The 17,685-nt window shown below is 47.8% G+C and overlaps 1 protein-coding gene across 1 annotated transcript in view; it reads right to left on the bottom strand.

Moving 5' to 3' along the window:
* Positions 1 to 17,685, bottom strand: part of CACNA2D4 (calcium voltage-gated channel auxiliary subunit alpha2delta 4) — a 131,573-nt gene that overhangs the window by 61,978 nt on the left and 51,910 nt on the right. Inside the window, exons 23-27 of the mRNA XM_074163365.1 lie at positions 16,997 to 17,094; positions 14,896 to 14,989; positions 13,419 to 13,514; positions 11,180 to 11,307; positions 7,853 to 7,933 (exon numbers count right to left, since the gene is read on the bottom strand). Coding sequence (XP_074019466.1) covers positions 7,853 to 7,933; positions 11,180 to 11,307; positions 13,419 to 13,514; positions 14,896 to 14,989; positions 16,997 to 17,094 — 497 coding nt within the window. The remainder of the gene's footprint in view (positions 1 to 7,852; positions 7,934 to 11,179; positions 11,308 to 13,418; positions 13,515 to 14,895; positions 14,990 to 16,996; positions 17,095 to 17,685) is intronic.

Here is a 17,685-nt window from a genome sequence, read left to right as displayed (position 1 = left end):
ATCAATTATTACCCATGGTCCTTGCATGGACAACACTGCTTTCCTCCATGTACTTCAGATGCATAGATGCGGGCCATTGTGGGGGACACACACGTGAGTGAGGCAATGCACTGGCCTTGCAATCACACAAGATTTAGGTTTGTACCCTAGTTGGTCAGAGGCGTTAATGCCACTTGCTTGCCAGTCTGCAGATCTTCACACAGCTCAGAATGGAAGGTCCTGGCCCATTCAGGACCCTCGCAGTTTGTCAGTCTCCCTGAATTTCACTGAATTTCACTGAATTTTTAGAGTTGGAAGGGACCATCTAGTCCAACTCCCCTGCCGAAGCAGGATTGCCTAGAGCATGTTAGAGCATGTTACTCAGGACTGCATCCAGGCGGGTCTTGAAAATCTCCAGAGAAGGGGACTCCACAACCTTCCAGGGCTCTCTCACCCTCACCCTAAAGAAGTTTTTTCTCATATTTGAGTGGAACCTCCTATGTTCCAACTTGTGCCCGTTGCCCCTCGTCCTCTCACTGGCAACCACTGAAAAGAGTCTGGTTCCCTCCTCCTTCAACCCACCCTTTAGATACTTATAAGCATTGATAAGGTCTCCCCTCAGCCTTCTCTTCTCCAGACTAAAGAGTCCCAGCACTGGGACTCATGAATACTCAGTGCATATTCACAGACTCTACATACTGGGTACACTTTCACATCCACACAGATTACTCATGTATATACCAGTGTCCATACACAGAAAACACATGTGAGAGTATGTGAGAGAAATCAGTGCAAATCACTCTGTGAGTATATGCATCTGTGCACATCCCTTGGTTACACAGGCAGACAGGTATCACAGCCGCACAATGCACCGCAGAGAAACTGTGCATGGAAATGCACACACGTACGCACAAATCCCCTCACACCTTGTGCCTCTACACATACTCTACATGCAACGTGCTCCCATGGGCCCATGCGGCTCTGGGCAGAGATACAGGTCCCTGTTGATGCTGGCTAGGTAGGAGTTAATGCAAGAGAGGCTGGGAAGGAAATTAAAAGCAAAAAAAAAAAAAAAGTTGAAAGCCCAGCACATGATTCTTCTCCTATCACATCTGTGAATCCTGGAGCGCGAGAGTAATTGTCTGCAATGAGTCAGACCAAAAGGCACAAGGAAATGGTTGCCATGGCAACCCGTGCACTGCTCTAATTCGGCTCAGAATTAAAATGATATCAAATAATTTGTAAGCAAAGGGAACACGGCAAAGGCGCCGGGTGCCAATCTAAAAAATACAGCTATATGCAAGCCCCTCCTGAGCCAGTGTCGAGGGCTCTTTTCCCTTCAAGTGTGACAACCATGGCAATCAGAGGAGCTATAGAGGCGACAGTGATGGATAGCCTTAGGCACAGGCAAGAACTGGCTCCCGGGCTGGAGCTTCAGCCTGGAACAGCCTCCAGGACTGGGGATGTCCCAGGGGGATTCCTGACAAGACCCTGCAAGAGAAATCCCATTGCTCATAAATTGTTGTGGTGTCCTACTGAAAAAATACCCTGCAACAGCTGGTGAGGGCAGGGTCTGGGCACAGGCACCCACCCACAGTGGGGGCTCTGTGCTGGGTGAAGCGATGCCCACATGAGTTGAGGAAAAAAGGGTTGATTCACTTAAATTTTCTTTTTTCCTGGTAAGTGATGCAGCATGCAAACGCCGGCACGCGGCTGAGGCTACGAGGAAATATTTATTCTACAGAATTGGCTATTGTGGTCACTTTTCCCCCAGCCAAGGGCTCATCCCCAAGACAATAGGTAATGTTCACACACACAGGGAGGAGGCATGATCCCCGTGCTGAAGATCTTACAGCCTATGCAGAAAGCAGGTACATACTGGAAGAAAAGGAATTTGCTGATGTCCAGCCAGGGTATGCAGAATGTTATGGAAGATGTCTCACGCACCTATTTTTAGCACTGTTTGTGGATAAAATAAATGTATTTGAGCCCCTTGTCACCAGTTACTGCATATGCATGGAGACATCTATATGGAGTTTTGCAGGCAGATGCTTGTTCTCTCTGCCTGTTCACTGACCTGGCTGGAGGATAACCAGTTCTGAAAAGGGAACCATGTGGCCCCAGCACTGATACCAAACCTTGGCAAGAGGCAGAGTTTGTAAGATCAGAGCCAGTGCAAAATAAGTCAATCACCCCACTTTTGTCTGGCTCAGAGAACAGCTTGTGTCTGCCCCAGAAACACCCCAAAAAACAGCATTTATGCTTTCAGATCTCTCCCCTAAGGCTCAGTATGGAAAGCAGATTGCAATGGATGGCAGGCAGGCAGATGGATGGATGAAAGATACAAGAGACACTGGTTTTGGCACACCAATGGCACCGTGTAATGTTGATACCCTGGCCTGCGGAGTATTGGCTTGCTGCTTAGGCCAGCCAAATGTGCACCGACTGATAACGGCCTCCAGACAGATATCCTGAGAGGTGGAGAATGCACGGCTGTTGTTAGTACTAAAATCATCGGCATTTCTGCCTTACTGAGTGCCCCTAACACTTTCTGTGACTGAGCTCCAAGGCACAGCCCCTTTAGATGTCTCTCATTTTGTTAGATCAAAGGGATGCCTGAGAAACTGCTTGGGCTTTGGGGACTGCCAGGAGGGAATGGCATCAGGCAGAAACCAGACGTAGCAAGTGATGGGTGAAAATGAGTTGAGTCTTCCTTCTTTCTACCTGAGCTACCGCTGGACACAAGGGAGACTGTGATTTCCACAAAGGCACCCAGGTGATGCCTCAGGAGTTCACAGAAGTCCCTGCACTGGGCCAATGCTGGCATAACCTCCAGCATTAAAAGAAGGGCAGCATTCCTTCTCAATATTGCAGCATACATTCAAGAGATCAGCTGCTCTCAGGTTTTGTATGGGTAATGTAAGCTAGTCTAGTGAAATAATATTAATTCTCCAGCTTGGAATGCAGCTATTCCCATGGAAAAGGTGCTCATACTATTGTAGCTCATTTCCACACATTTTAGCAGCTTCTACAGGGGCAGCTGCCCTTTTCTAAAGAGGAGGTTGAAATGTTTTATCCACCCAAGCAACAAAACTGTAGGAATACAGAACTGTGTGTAGATTAGTTTGAAAAGATGCCACAGCAACAGAACTGCTGAAAAGCCACCTGTACCTCCTCTCTTTCCTCGCTGGTAACAGACAGCAGGTAGCCAAAATTGGGGACCAAGGAAGAGGATGGAGAGACATCAAGCTGGCCTGTAATCGCTTTCCAAATGAAGAGCTTCCGTCAGAATGACAGAGGTTGGATTTTAACCAGCGGTATAATGGCAAAATTACTTCCCATTATCTATTTTTCAGACTGATTGATTTCAAATACTTTTGAAAAAAAATCTAAGCTTTTTTGAAAATCTGCTCCTGCTGTGAGTACAGAGCTCTTCCGAAAATACTGGCCTTAATAATTCAGTGTCCCAAAACGCTCTCTGTAAAATAGAGACAGTATTTATCTTCCCTCACCCTTCTTTGAGCTTGCCTAGGACCCTCCCCAAATACATCTGCACTTACTGCTGTCATCATGGGATAATAATTTCACTGCAGATAAGAACTAACAGTAACTTTGAATAAAAACAGAGAGGGGTGTCATATAAAATAAACCTGCATCTCCCAAGTGCCCCTTTGAATTTGTTTTATTGGGCACCATGGAGCCTGTGCGTGCCCTATGGTTTGTTGGTATGGCCTGTCTCCCATCCCTGAGACACGACAACCATGCCAAGGCACCTAATGGGAAGAAACACCTACCTGCCCCTGTTGGGACTGGCAGCCAGCTGACAACCACGTTAACTCAAACAGCAAGAAGGTCAGGCAATGAAAGAGACGTCATACACAGCCCAAAGTGACAGCTAAACTCCTGCACAGATTCCAGCAGTTTCACTGGGGCTTTAAATCACTAAAAGCTTCTGTCAGCAGCTACATGTGATTTCTGCTGTGCAACCCCTGAGGACCAGAAAGCCCCAGGCTACTGACTCACGGGAGGGGGCAGATGACAGTGCTATCTGGGGCAGGACTTGGCTTGGGGAGAGTGCCATCACAATTCCTTATTTTTCATTTCCAACAAAATTAGTGTGCATGAAAGGTACCGGACTGACATCCCAGGAGAGTAGTTGCCTTCTAATTAATTATAATTAATCATCCAGGCATTACTTAATGTTTGCATAGTGCTTTGAAGTGCCAAAGCACAATATAGCAGGTAGATATTATTAATTCAAAGAAAGAGGTATAGCCAAAGCCAAGGGTAGGTTTGCCTGTATGGCTTCCCACCAACTCAGCTCGCACAAGTGGACCCTGTCTTGGCTCCGCCATGTCCTCTGAGACACCTGTGGGTACCTCAAACTCTGCACACCCCCTCATGCCCCAGGTACAGGGTGTTGGGTATACTGGGGTAGGAGAGGGTAGGTGAAAAGAGGAGAGGGTAGGGTAGGACAGAAGACACCCCTTTTCCCTCCTGAATTTGATGACCTCTCCACCTGTCCTTGTGTGGAGCAGCATCTCTAATGGTGAGAGGAGCATCTCGGACTGCCCCCAAGCCCATTCTGGAACTCCCTACTGAGCTAAGCCAGACCAAAATGGGAGGAAAGAGGCCCTTGTACTCCCCCCTCCACCCCTGCTCTCAGCCCTCCATCCTGATTGCTTTCTAATCCCAGCTGACTGCTCCCTCATGTCCTGACAGCATCCAGGCCTGTGTCATCTTCGTGGACATTTGATGTTACCAGTTCGCCTTTCTCTGCCTTGGCTGGGGACTGCTATTCAGCTGCCAGAAGAAAAGGGGCCCAACGGTCCCTGTCACTGGCATCCTCCCCACAGGGGCACGAGGGGTGCTCCCTCCCCTCAGACACGGCTGTAAATCCTAGAGCTTAGTTTTTCACTGCATGCATAGTGAATGTTTCTGAGTGCTTATAAATCCCCCCCAAGCACCGTCAAGTCAAATAAGAGACAGTAACAATCAGCGGCAGACTGACAGGTCAGTTCATACCACTTGTACTTTTATAGGGACACTTAAAAAGTCTCTGTTTTTCCCTTTTTACAGAACTATGACTTCATTTATCCAAAAACTACAAGACTAACAGATATTTGGCTTTCTAGGAACCAGTGCTGGTAGCACCTAACTCTACTGGTAGTAACCTAACTCTAAATGAGCATGGTATCAATCCCACTGAGGGCTGATGCCATCAGAATAATAGTAACAGCAATCTGCATCCCATTCTGCTTTAATTGCCTTTTGCCGTGTCTCCACTCCCTCCCCTTCATCTCTCTCCTGTACCCAGGATGGTATTGCAGCATCATTTGCACTGCAGCCTCCACTGTGGGGTGAAGTTCCCTAGAATCAGGTCTCAGCCATTCAGGATGACGATATTCATGTGAGAGGAGAAGAAGAGAGACCTACAACCTTACTCTCAAAGCTGCTATCCTCAAGATCAAATAGTATTGCAATAGGTAGTGTGACCACAATTATTTCAGTTTTGGTTTTTTCAAATGACTACTGGTACGAAAGATTCAGATGATGAATCTAGACACTACTGGAAACAAAGCAATTGGTAACAGATATAGTACCTTTTTGCTCCCTGAAATCCCCAAAACATGATGTAAACTTATGTCCAAGCCAGAAGATAGGACATACCTCGGTAAACCCTTGTGCTCCTGCTGAAGTCAATGGGGGCTACAGCTGGGGGCCTGAAGGGGTTTGGCCCCTTTGGGAGAACTTACTTCCCTCAATGCTGTCACACAGCCCATACTGTGGATGAAATATGCCTAGTTTTCATCAACACATAAGAAATGGCGAATGAAGAACACCCAGCTGTATGTACCATGGGTGGAAGTAAACAGAAGATGCTTGTGGTCAGGTCACCTATGTGTGGGCTAGTGACAGGGACCGTAGTACCTTTAAGGAATGAAAGCAATTGAGAATTCATTTCAATGTCTCAACTTCTGCGGTTACCAGAGAGGAAAGTGGTTTGTTCTGTATCATTTCCACAAATGACAGAATTTTTACCTTATTGTTATTGTTTTAACATTTCTTTCACTATCCTCTGCTGCTTTCTCCACCCTCCTCTCCCCTCTGCAGAGGATCCTGTCCCTTCACAGCATGTCCACACAGACAGTCAATTCAGCATTCAGTATAACTGAGGGGGTGGAAATCTCCACAGGGGTTAGGAAAAGCGCTGCTGACAGAAGAGAAATGGCTCTGTCAGGGCAGATCCTCCTTCCACTTGTTCTTGCTCCAGCAATTCCACCCAGAAGTTTCCTTCCTTGTATTTGTGCTGAGTGCTAGATGAACTGCTTGTGTGCCTCTGCTCTAACTCACAGGTCAGGAAAGGGTAAGAAAAGAACCATGAAAACTAATCTTTTTTTTTTAAAAAGAAAGGTTTTTTCTCCTCCCAAATTCATGCTTAGAAAAATACTCCAGTGCTGCACAGAAACTCTTGGTTCAGTTTCAATGCTATTTCATTCTCAGCTGGGTATATTCATTCTAGTGCCAGTTAGTATCAGTTCTGAGAGCAGTTTCTATGACGCAAGCACCTACTTAACATGAACTTTACTGAAGCCATCTCTATTTCACTGGGGTCTGTTGACAGACTTCATAATAATTTTCTGGATTTGGGCTTGAAATGGTGGTATATTAGTGAAAAGTGCTATTTCATAACAGCCCTCCTTCAGCTCCTAAGTACTTTCTCAATGCCCAGGTGATACTTAAAGAGTACCACTCTCAACTGGAACTTGCTGAAAGCCTGGAAAATAAGGAACGCTTCATCAGGTGAAGTTAAACTGCCATAATTTTACTGACTACTAGTATTGAAGACCATTCATTGTATCTTGCCCAGCCTAAGAAAAAGCAATGGCTGACTCTCTGATCTGAAGGTATCTGCTATATGGCCTTTTCTCTACTGGATACTCATATAATAAAGTCGTTGTTTGGTATCTATTCTACTCAATCATTCCCTCCACCATACAGGACTTCATTAGCACTAACCATTCCTTCACAAGAAACTTTGCATCTCAGCATGTTTCTGGTGACAATTACGCCATTACCTGTTTCATCAACCTCTTCCCTTAGTCAATGCTTCCAGGTCTAAAAAAAATTCCACTGAGCTAATATCTTCTCTTACCCCAATATTCAACTAAACCACTCTGTGTAGGAATATGACGCCAGCTTTTTTATGTTGCTTTGTTTCATTAAATGGCTGCTTTGCTTCACTTCTGAGTTTACTTCTGTAAAGACTGAAGCAATTGTTGCAGAAAATAGTAAAGCTTCAAAAGCTTTGGGGTTCTGTTGGAAATAATGTACTTTATGAATTTTCCAAAAGTAGTCACAGAGTCTAGTGAAGGTTTGCCAAAAGGGGTTTAAAGCTCAGGTACAAAGAAAAGTTTGGCAATCTATATGTCTGAGTTGGAATTCCAGCAACAAGTGCATTCATTCTACCAATGAAAGTTATTTTTCAGCTGACACAACGATGAAGATGCATGAACGTGCTGTTCTTCCAAAACCAAAAGTGTCTCCTGCAAACAGTTCAATGCGTGGACTTCTCAACCTACTCATGCTCAACTTCTCAACCTTCTCATATTGAGAAATAGTCTCAATCCACAAATTCACCAGCACTGAAGATGGGAAGCTTCCATTCAAACAGCCGGTTTCCTTTTCAAAAGCCTATCAGCCATTCAGTACCTGTTCTAATATTCTCTGTTTAGCCTAGTTTTCAACATCACAAGCTATTGTGGCTCCTGTCATTTCCCTTGAATGACAAGCTAACAGCTCTCAGCTCCCACTCTTGATACAAGATGTAACCGTTTCATTCAAGATGAGAAGAGAAACCAGAACGTCCTACCTGCAGCAATACCCATCTTTCCATCCACAGATACAGCCACAGCCGTGCTCACTGTCACCACTTTGGGTAGGCCACCTCCCTCTGTCAAGACACAAATACAGCAGGCTTGGTTAGCTTACCACCAGAGAGGAGTAAAATGCAGCAGGAGCAGCTTGCTCGCACACTTTACATCCAGGCCAGTGTGTATATATGCCTCAACCCTGAAATACCCAAGAGTTTGGAGGACTGTATCTTTCAAGACATATAAGCAACCTAAGGGACTGTGAGTAGATTTTTTAATTTTTTTTCTTCTAGATAATGTCCCATGAAAAAAAGTAGCGTTCTCAGCAGAAAATGGAAAAGACTGGCCTCCTCAATTTTGGGCATGTAGAGCTTCTCTTAGGCCAGAAAGCTATTCTGCTTTGTGCACAAGCTAAACTCCATAGACAGAGGAGAAGCAGGACTGGTAATTCTGACACTGACTCTTGCACAGCAAAGGCCAGGCGTACACCTAGCTCTGTTACCCATGCCAGGCCAGGCCACCACCACAAACTGGAAAGACAAGACACAGCACTTCCAGGTACCTCCAGGGTGCACTCCATTTTAGAAACAAGGTCTTCTGTGACTTGGCTGCCTAAACTCTGTTATGTCCCCGGGTGTCCTGATTATCCTTTAGCTGCTGCTTTAAGCATCCTGTAGGTCCTGTGTCACATCTGCCAGGCCTGTGCAGATCTCTTGGCTCCCACGGGGCATTTAAAATAGCATGGCTGGATAGGTTTAAGCAACTGGACCCCACCTCCCCGCTCTTTGTTAGTGCAGTTGTTTCAGCCTGCAATTGTCCATGTGACAGATTCCATTTCAGTATTCTTTTTTAAAGCGATTAGATTAGCTTCAGCTGGGGCACCTCTTTTGAAACTGCCAGGGGACAGTCTGAAGGTCAGCATGATCGATCTAGCCTGCGACTGATTCCCTCCTCACGTACTGTATGGAAATCTCTTGCTCAGACAGATGGGTCAGGGATTCTTCTCTTCCCAAGAGCTCCAGCATGTGTTATTGCTTTCCATTTCTGCCTTCATTATTTCCATTGGTACTCAGTGTGTCCTGGGCACAACTGTGTCTACCACAGTTTAGCCTGGAGTCTCTCACTGCTTTTTTTTTAACTGAAGCCAGACTAACTTGCTCAAGGATGTCAGAAATAGTAAAGCCCTTGTGAAACAAATACCCGGCCAACTTATGCTCACGTGCCTTGAGCCTAATCCTGCCTTTATGGTGAATCCCAAATTTCTTTCTCTCCCTCAGATGGGACAAATAAGCAAAATACACTTAGCAACCCTAGGAAAAAAAAGAGACAAACCAAAAAAATCCCAAAACACCCAACACGAGAGATCTGAACTGCAAGAACAGTTCTACTTGACTTGCAGAGCTTTCCTTGCTGTCTTCTCCCTGATTCTTTTGGACACTGGAAGGAGGTGACCTGGATAAATTATTCTGATGACCTCCTGGTTTCCTTCCCAACACAGGCTTTTCCCTCTTATGTGATGAGAGGTACATATACCATGAAAACCCCTTGTCACAGGGCAGGCATGTACAGAGTCATGTGAAAAGCATGAAAGGGAGACTTCAGCATCTAATCATCAAGAATTTCAAAAGAACCTGGGTGGTCTGCTCTGGCCAAAAGGTGAGGCACTCCTGCTTCATCAGACGTCAAGGAAAGCCCTGGACTCTCCTGACAGTGAAGCGCTGTGAGTCAGAAGCACTGAGTATTATTTCCTGGCTCTTCACAGGCATATTGTGTGATGTCATGGATCACAGTCTCTCTAAGACCAGCTGCTCATCTCTAAAGAGATTAATAATCTTCCTTACAGTTTAGGTCTTCATAAGGGCCAGGTACTACTTCTTACAATGTGCCTGTAAGGTTTCCAGGTGAATGTGGTCCTGGACTTGATTGAAGATTCTGACCAATAGCCATGTAACACAAAAAACAGTGGCAGCTGCTTGAATTCTGTAATTATCTGTGCAAAACTACCTGTGACTTTTAAGAAAGCCACATCAAGCCACAACCCCAATGTTTAGCCAGCAGTGACTACTGTGGCCTGGGTAATGGCTGCCCTAAGAAGACCCACAGGGTCTCACTGCCTGGTTTTCTAACCCATGCTCTATTCCAATGAGCAAATGCTGTGGCATGCAGGGGAGTAAAAGATCCCTCCTGCCATGCCTCCCTCTCTCTCCACGCTTGCCTTTTAAGTGAGATGTAAGGGTGCTGGGCAGAGAGAGGATTTTGTAGAAGGTTTCAAATATTTTCTCTTTCCATTCCTCTCCCTTTACATCCTGGTTGATTTCTCTTGCCTCCCAGTCTGGTTTTCTCCTCTTTGCTACTTGCTTTCCCACCCACCAGCCTCCCACCACTGCGCCACAAAAAGCTTTAACAGCTAAAGTGCTGAGCTCCGTGACAGAGATGGAGTGCTAGGGGCCAGGGAGGAGCACAGAGGGGACTTCTACTTTCTGTGTAGGAGTCTCACATGAGTATTTTGTTTTGATTGTTTCTTTCTAGGCTCTTCTGCTCTCTTCCAGCCTTTGAGGAGGTCCTGACCGGCCCTACAAACTCACGGGAACAAACACCCTAAGCAAGAGACACTGAAAAGCCACTCCTTGCCTACCTCTTGTGTTTGAGCTCCTCAGCTGGGCAAGAGGTACCATAGTCTAGTAGTATGATGGGATAGGGAACCAATGAGACACTCTCACCAAGAGGAAGCCATTGAAAAGCCCTCCCTTTTCCTCCACCATCTTCCATAACAAACCAATCCTTTCCTGTCATGGGAAGTGGTGATGGAAAAAAAATGACACCCTCTAAACTTAGACTTCCTGACTAAGTGCTTACTGATCCCTACCTGTTACTGTCATCCACTTCTCCCGATAATGTTTCCTCCCAGGCCTTGTCACACCTACGTGTCTAATTGCTTCTGTGATACCGTTCCCTTCCCCTTCTCACGGCTGACGTGTTCTCCAGCCCCACAAGTACCTTGTGATTCCCCACCTCCCTACATCCTTCTGTCTACCCAGGCTCTGCGTTTCCATGGGTCCTTCACCTCCTCTGCAACCTCACATTACACAGCCCTGCCCGCCTTCCCCACAGCTTGTAGCTTTCTCTTTCCACTGTGTCCAGTGTCTTGGCCGTAACTCCTCCGCCACTACGCTGGTGTAACGATAATGCCAGGATGCCAGGTCTCAGCACTTCCCACCAGGTGGGAGGTGGCAATGAAGGGACTGGGACGAGTGTGGCATGGGATGCAAGATGCAAAAAGCTTTTTCTTCCCCTCTCCTCTGCTCTGGTGTTCAGGCTGGGGTTACCTGAATCATCTTCTGAGACAATGCTGTAGATGAAGCTCCCAGGGGGATGCTCGGCCGCCCGGCGGTACCACAGAGGGAAGTGGTCCATGGTGAAGATACTTTCCTTGTCTTTCCGTGTCAGGAATTTCCTGCCAGGAGAAAACCCAGGGCAGCCTTTGTATGTGGTATGGAGGAGTGAGTGGCAGCCCACCTTGGGGCAACGCAGTGGGACCCCTGGGGCTGGGCACATCACCCGGGGCTTCACCCTGCGGCGCAGGGAGCTCGGGAACCCCCGGGCGACCGAAACACACCCGTACCAGGGTCCTCACGGAGCATCCCTCGCCCCGGGGCGGTTTGCAAGGCCTCCCGGTGTGGGGTCTGCCACCGACCCCGGGACGGGCTCAGTGCTCACACCGGCAGCCGGGCCGGGCCGAGCCGCTGACGGCCAGACCCCCACCCGCGGCACAACCGCCGCCATTTTCCGTTAGGGCGCGGGGGCACGGCGGCGGCTCCTCCGCCCCGCTCCCCGCCGCACCGGGGCCAGCGCCTCCGCCGGCCGCCCGCCAGGTGCCGCTGTTGCCCCGGCCGAGGCCTTCGGCGACGCCGCCGCCGGCCCCGAGGGCGGACGAGGCGCGGGCGAGGGGAGGCCGCGGGCCGGCGGGGTCCTGCTGGCGGCGGGGCGGTGGCAGCCGCGGCTTCCCGCGGTCTCTGGGGCTTTAGTGCCTGGGGAGGGCGGGAGGGAAGATGTCCCCCTTCTCCGCCTGGGGCCTGGCAGGTTACGCCGTGAGGAGCAAAGGTGCAGGGCCGGGAGTGAGAAGGGAGGCACGGCAGGGTGTGAGTGGGTGGGCGAGGGAAGCCAAGCGGGCGGGTGGCCAGCGGAAGGCCGCTAATTACTGAGGGGAGAATGGGGAGGGAGTGAGGAAAAGGAATTGGATAGTCTCCTACAAAAGAACCCCCAACAAAACCAAGAAAACACCCACCCCCAAACCCAAGGTCGTGCCACAGCGGCTAAATACTGAGCTCCTAGAGGTGCAGGGACTGAAGTCCTTGAGGAAACGGGTGCTCCTTGAAGGAGGATGAGTCCTGAAGGTATGGCAAGTGGGTGCTCAGGAGAGGCCTTGCGAAAATCAGGTCATTGGCTTCCCTGGAGGTCCCACTGTCCTGCCTGACGAATGCCCTTAGTTTTCAGGCTCTTGTTTTGCTAGGTTTTTGTTTTGTTTTTTGTTTTTGTTTTAATGTAATAATAATTACTCATTTTATACCGTTCCTTCCTTTCAGGGGATTCCAGAAGTACCTCCTGCGTGATGTGCGGGGGTCTGTCACTGCAGTGTGGTGACTGCGGCTGTTTAAAAGCATTGAACGATGCTCCTGATGAGCAGTGGGGGATAGGGAATTGTATTAGCCTCCTGCAGCACACATTGTTTTCTCCCTTGTTGCCAGAGCCTGGCTACTCTGACATCCATATTGCCTCAAAAACATGAAGAGCGTCACCTTTCAGGCACAGCAGAACTCTCTGCCTTGAACGTATGACTCGTGTTTTGGGAACTCGGAGACAGTGAAACAGCTGCCAAGAAGCTAAGGACCATCACAGACACTGTCCCCTTCTGTTCCATCTGCTGGTGTGCCTCTGTGACCTGTCCTCTCTTACAGCAGCATGCACCATCCTGCGTATTCAAAACGCAACAAAAATGCAAACTATACCCTTTCCATGTCAAAACCCTTCACTGAACACACACTTTTGCCTTGAGGGAGAGGACAAGAGAATGAATCATATGTGACAGATGTCAGTCACATCACTTAATGCCTCACTGGAAGGCACTGGGGTACTACTGCGATGTGGGCAATATAAGAAGCAGAACAGAATAAGCCTGGAAGAGGAATTGAGACAGAAAGATCAAACCTAGCCAAGCTGGAATGTCACAGGGGCACTGGAGTGCAGAGCCTCTGCACTACAAAATCGTCCTGGGGATATATAGTAACTGTGGACATTTTCTCTGTTAGCTGACTGAAGTCAGGGAATGATGGAAGGTTTTCACTGAAATGAATGCATTTTGGGACAGTATTTTAAGAACTCAGGAGGACCAGAGGAAGACAAAGGACCCCTACCCTGACTCTGCAAATCAGCACTGATACCGTCAAGGTGTTGCTCCTTTCCTTTCTGTTTTTGTCTCCCCAAATACACTTTTAAGGCGGATGGTGATTTTGTGCTGCCCCTTCAGGGACACTGAGAGAAACCCCTTAATGCAGTTTAGGGGCTTACCTGTTGGAAATTTTCTCAGAGCCCACATATAGGGCACTCCTCATAAGTCCAGCCCGAGTGCCCAGAAACGCCATCTCAACACCTGCGTCAGACTCCCTGTGAAACAGAAACACATAGGCAGAAGCAAACAGTTCTCAGAAGAACAGCCATCTCCCTGTCCCAGGGTGAGGGCCTTTCAAACCAGAAGCCACACCTGGAGATGTGGTCCCAAGTTCATTTGCAATATAACCCATTTACACAGGGAGTGACACCGGCTCCTTCCTGCTAATGCAACAGGTTGTTACTGGCTAACAGTTGGCAGGTTTAGACTTGTACCTAGATTCACACCTTTGAAGTTTGCTGATTTAATTGTCTTGTGAGTAGACTATAAGCTCCTCTCCCACTAGCCCTGCTCCAGTCTGCCCACGTGAAGCTGAAGTGAGGGAGAGAACTGCAGAGAGAGAATGGCTTTATCAAGAATGCAGAGGATGGGCAGCGCAGCAGAATGACTCTGAAGCAGTAGATTGATTCTGAAATGTCTTGCTGGAGGTATCAAGGGCACAGATGGGACAGCTAGATGGTGGAGAGCCTGCTGCAGTGTGATGGGTTTAAAGTGATGAGGGTGTTGGTGTAGTTGTTTAAAGATGTACTGATAAATTGGGTGTTCTAACATGATTGCCACTGGCTCAACCTCTGTTAGTGGTAGGGATACTGGTAACTGAAACAGGGACAGGAGTCCTGTGGTCACACATGTCTTTAAGTAGAGTGTTGTCTGCTGAAAGCAGATCTGTGTGACATGATACTAGATACTACAAGCAACAGGTGCCTCACTGGAAATAATAAAGTAGAAAGTTGTTTACTGAAGCCAGCCTGTCCACTGCCTTCCCGAGGCTCAATCTAAAGGTATCACCAATAGAGACAAGACCAAACTCCCTTTTCTTCATTGCTGGTAAGCGAGCAAATTCCTTGCCACCTGGGATGGAACTTCTGCTACAGTCATATGGGAAGTCAAGCCAAAACACAGTGCTGCTGTTCAAAGGGATAACTGTTGCATGGGGAAATAACTCATAATAACTTTACACTGAAATGGTCTCAGGTGCCCTGAGATACCAAATGCTACCAACTAAAGAGGTAAATGCACTGCATCTGAGTTAGGTGCTGCAAAGAACTGCTGCTGAACACCCCTTGCAGTGTCACATCTGAATCACTGCTGTCCTTCAGTGATATTCAGACATGGGTTGCATTACCAAAAAAAACCCCTTACCAAACTGAAGGCTCTCTTGAGAAAGCCCAGCCTGATGGAGTCCACTCCTGAGAGACACTTTTTGAGTTATTTCTAAAGCTACTGATCTATTTCTATCAGCTTTTTGAGCTATTTCTAAAATTTCTTATGTGCTGTGCAAGGGTCTGTGACTGTTTCGGGCACTACATAAGCCCATAGCATCTGGAGGTGCATCTTCAATGATGTTTTACCCATACTCATTTCTCATACACTTACATGGACATATTGAGGGCTAGTGTTGTCCAGTAGGCCTCCATGGGTGCAGTGACCACTGCATCAAACAGCACTTCCTGGACCAACTCCTCATCACCTAAGAAGGGTGAACAAAAATCAGGAGAGAAAAACATGCACCTCCCTAGGTATCTTAGATACTCCCTTGTTAAGGAACATCTGCCCAGCCAGGACCATGGAACAATATGGCACAAAAAGAGACCTCCTGTTACAGACTGAGAATAGGACCTGCAACCCTGGGTGATAAAGGGCACAGGAACAGATGTTACAGCTAAGATCATCAGACTGGTTCCCCTGCAAAGTCAGTGGAAGGGTTTGGGTTTGAAAGTGTGGGCAAGTGAGAGGCTTTCAATTAATCAGAACTTCACTCCAACCTTCTCCTTGATTGAACAGGCTGTCCACAGCCATTGCCTCAAATCCCTGCCTTGACCTCTCTTCTGGGTGCCCTGTGGCACCCTGTGGCTGGACACCAGCCACTCCGTTCCACTCAAGAAGCTTTCTTCAAAACCACTAGTGACTTCTTCATGGCCTCTACTCTGTCCTTGTGGTCATTGGCTTCTCTGTTAGCCCTCCTTCCTTCCTGTAAGTCTCACAAAACACTGTCCTGTCCTGATTTCCACTAGATGCTCAGGCCAGTGTAGGCTACGAGTCTAATCCACCCTGGATTGGAACTGAGAGGTGTTTAGGAAGGTTCAAGCTATCATCATGTGCTAAAATGACATACTCTAAAACCCCATTGATTTGACCTGTTTCATTTCTGTATTGCCCTGCTTGCATTCATCTCCTGTGAGAGTGTCATGGCTATTGTATTGCAGATATGCCCCTTTCAGTGCTCTTCTAGGTGGAGCCACCCCCACCATCTTCAGTGTTTCTGGCTCTGCTTTCTGGGTTGAAGTCCTAAGTCTCCTCTAATGTTTTCTCTCAAGTTCTCCCAACTTCCTTTCTCCTTTCTTTGTCACAGCTGTCAGGATCCGTCTCTCCATCCTTGTTGTCATTCAGACCTCCAAACCAGAGGTCACTACCAGATCTTTCCCTCTCCAGGCCCCACATATCTAGGATGTGTCCAAATCATATTTGCTTTTCCTCAACAGCACTTCCAAGGCTGCATGTTTTTCATAGTCGGCTCTCTTGAAACTTTCCTCCTTCTCCTCCCAGGCCTCTTCAGCTCTCACATCTCCTCTTTTCAGCCTGCTGCAAAGACAGCCAGGAGGGGTCTGCTCACCTTGTGCAAGAGAGGAACAATTATTGGATTACATTTGATTTTAGTTTTAAGAGATTTCCAGCCTTTTGCCAAAGGTTTGGGCCTCTCAGGTGGAGCATTACATGCAAAACTTGTACTTGGCACAGCTAAGGGGGCTGAAGCCATGGAGAGTGAGGTGAGCTGAAGGACATCCTGAAGCTAAATTGCTGTAGGGAGTTCCCATGCACAGCTGCCCACCTGTAGATGAAGATGGAGATCCCATTCAGTAATGGTGCTATATCAGCTGCTTGTGTGGCTCATGTTGCCTGGAGAATGGGACCTGGTGCAAGAGAGGAGCAGCAGGGGGAACAGGAAAGATAATCATCCTGTAACAATTTTTTCCCCAAATCGGTTACCAATTGTGTTTGGAAAACAAGATTAATAATCCTTGTTCTGAAATAACCCATCTGTCTAGATGGCACCATGCAGCCCTCGGAGGATGCTGGCTGGGGCCCTGGGGAGCAGAGTAGTCACAGCAGCTTTCTTGGCTCCTCCTGCCATCGTCCCCTCTAGCCCAGCTGGTCAGTCTGGCTTAAACATGGTGTGCAGCCCCCACCAAGCTCCATTCAAGCCTTTCACCTTCCAGTATTTCCTATGCTGAGACCTTCAATAAGGCTGAGTTATGTGATAGCTTTGAAATGGGAAAAAAAAATCACGTGACAGAGACAAGGAAGAGGATCCTCAGCTCATTGCCACATGTGAATTAAGCTGGGCTTGAGTTCAGTCCTGCCTGTGTGAGCAGGTGCCACAGGAGCTCAGACTGCCACCAATCTGTCACAGTCCCTTCTCCCCTGTGATAGGTACAGGAAAACCCCCAGCAGGGCCCTTTCAGTGCCTGGGACTCACATTCCAGGTCAGGTTCCTCTCCGGTGAGGAAACGGATCACAGCCTCCAGCTGGCTGAGCTTCCGGTGGTCCGGATCGATGTCGGTGATGCAGTAAATCCTGGTGGGGAGGGGAGAAGAAGCCCGCAAGGGCAAAGAGAAACCCCAGTTCAAGCAAATGCTTCTGTAAAAAAAATAACTGCAAACAAAAATTCAGCGAGAGGGCTCGGGCTGCAAAGATTTTGCTGCTGCTGATGCGTGCTGTGCCCACTCAAAAGCTAACGACGTGGCTGTAAGTCAAACCCTACCAATAAACCAAGCACCAATTAACATGACTGCTGTGCTTAGTGGGGCTGCCGTTATGTTCTCCAGCATAAGCTCACAATGCAACATTCCAGCAATCCTTCCAGCAATCATCTGTATTACATGTTGTGTAAGATGTGTACCTGTGTGTATATATAAACAATAACAATGTGATGGAGAGACCTGAAAAGCAGAGGGTCACGTGCAATGTGAGTAAGGCCAGACTGGGAGCAGAAAAAGCAAGAGACAGAGAAACAAAATGTGAGATGAGGAACGATCTTGCAGTATGATATGGTGGCAAAAAAAAAAGCTGTCCCAAAGGGACACAGCTGCAGCAGCCTCAGGACACAGTCTGGGGAGAAGTGGGAGTATTACAAATGCTCTGTATTACAAAAGAAACCAGCCTACT

The sequence above is a fragment of the Numenius arquata genome, chromosome 2 (assembly GCF_964106895.1).
Source record: "Numenius arquata chromosome 2, bNumArq3.hap1.1, whole genome shotgun sequence".
NCBI lineage: Eukaryota > Metazoa > Chordata > Aves > Charadriiformes > Scolopacidae > Numenius > Numenius arquata.
The sequence above is the reverse complement of the archived record's forward strand: the minus strand, read 5'-3'. Positions and strand labels throughout refer to the sequence as shown.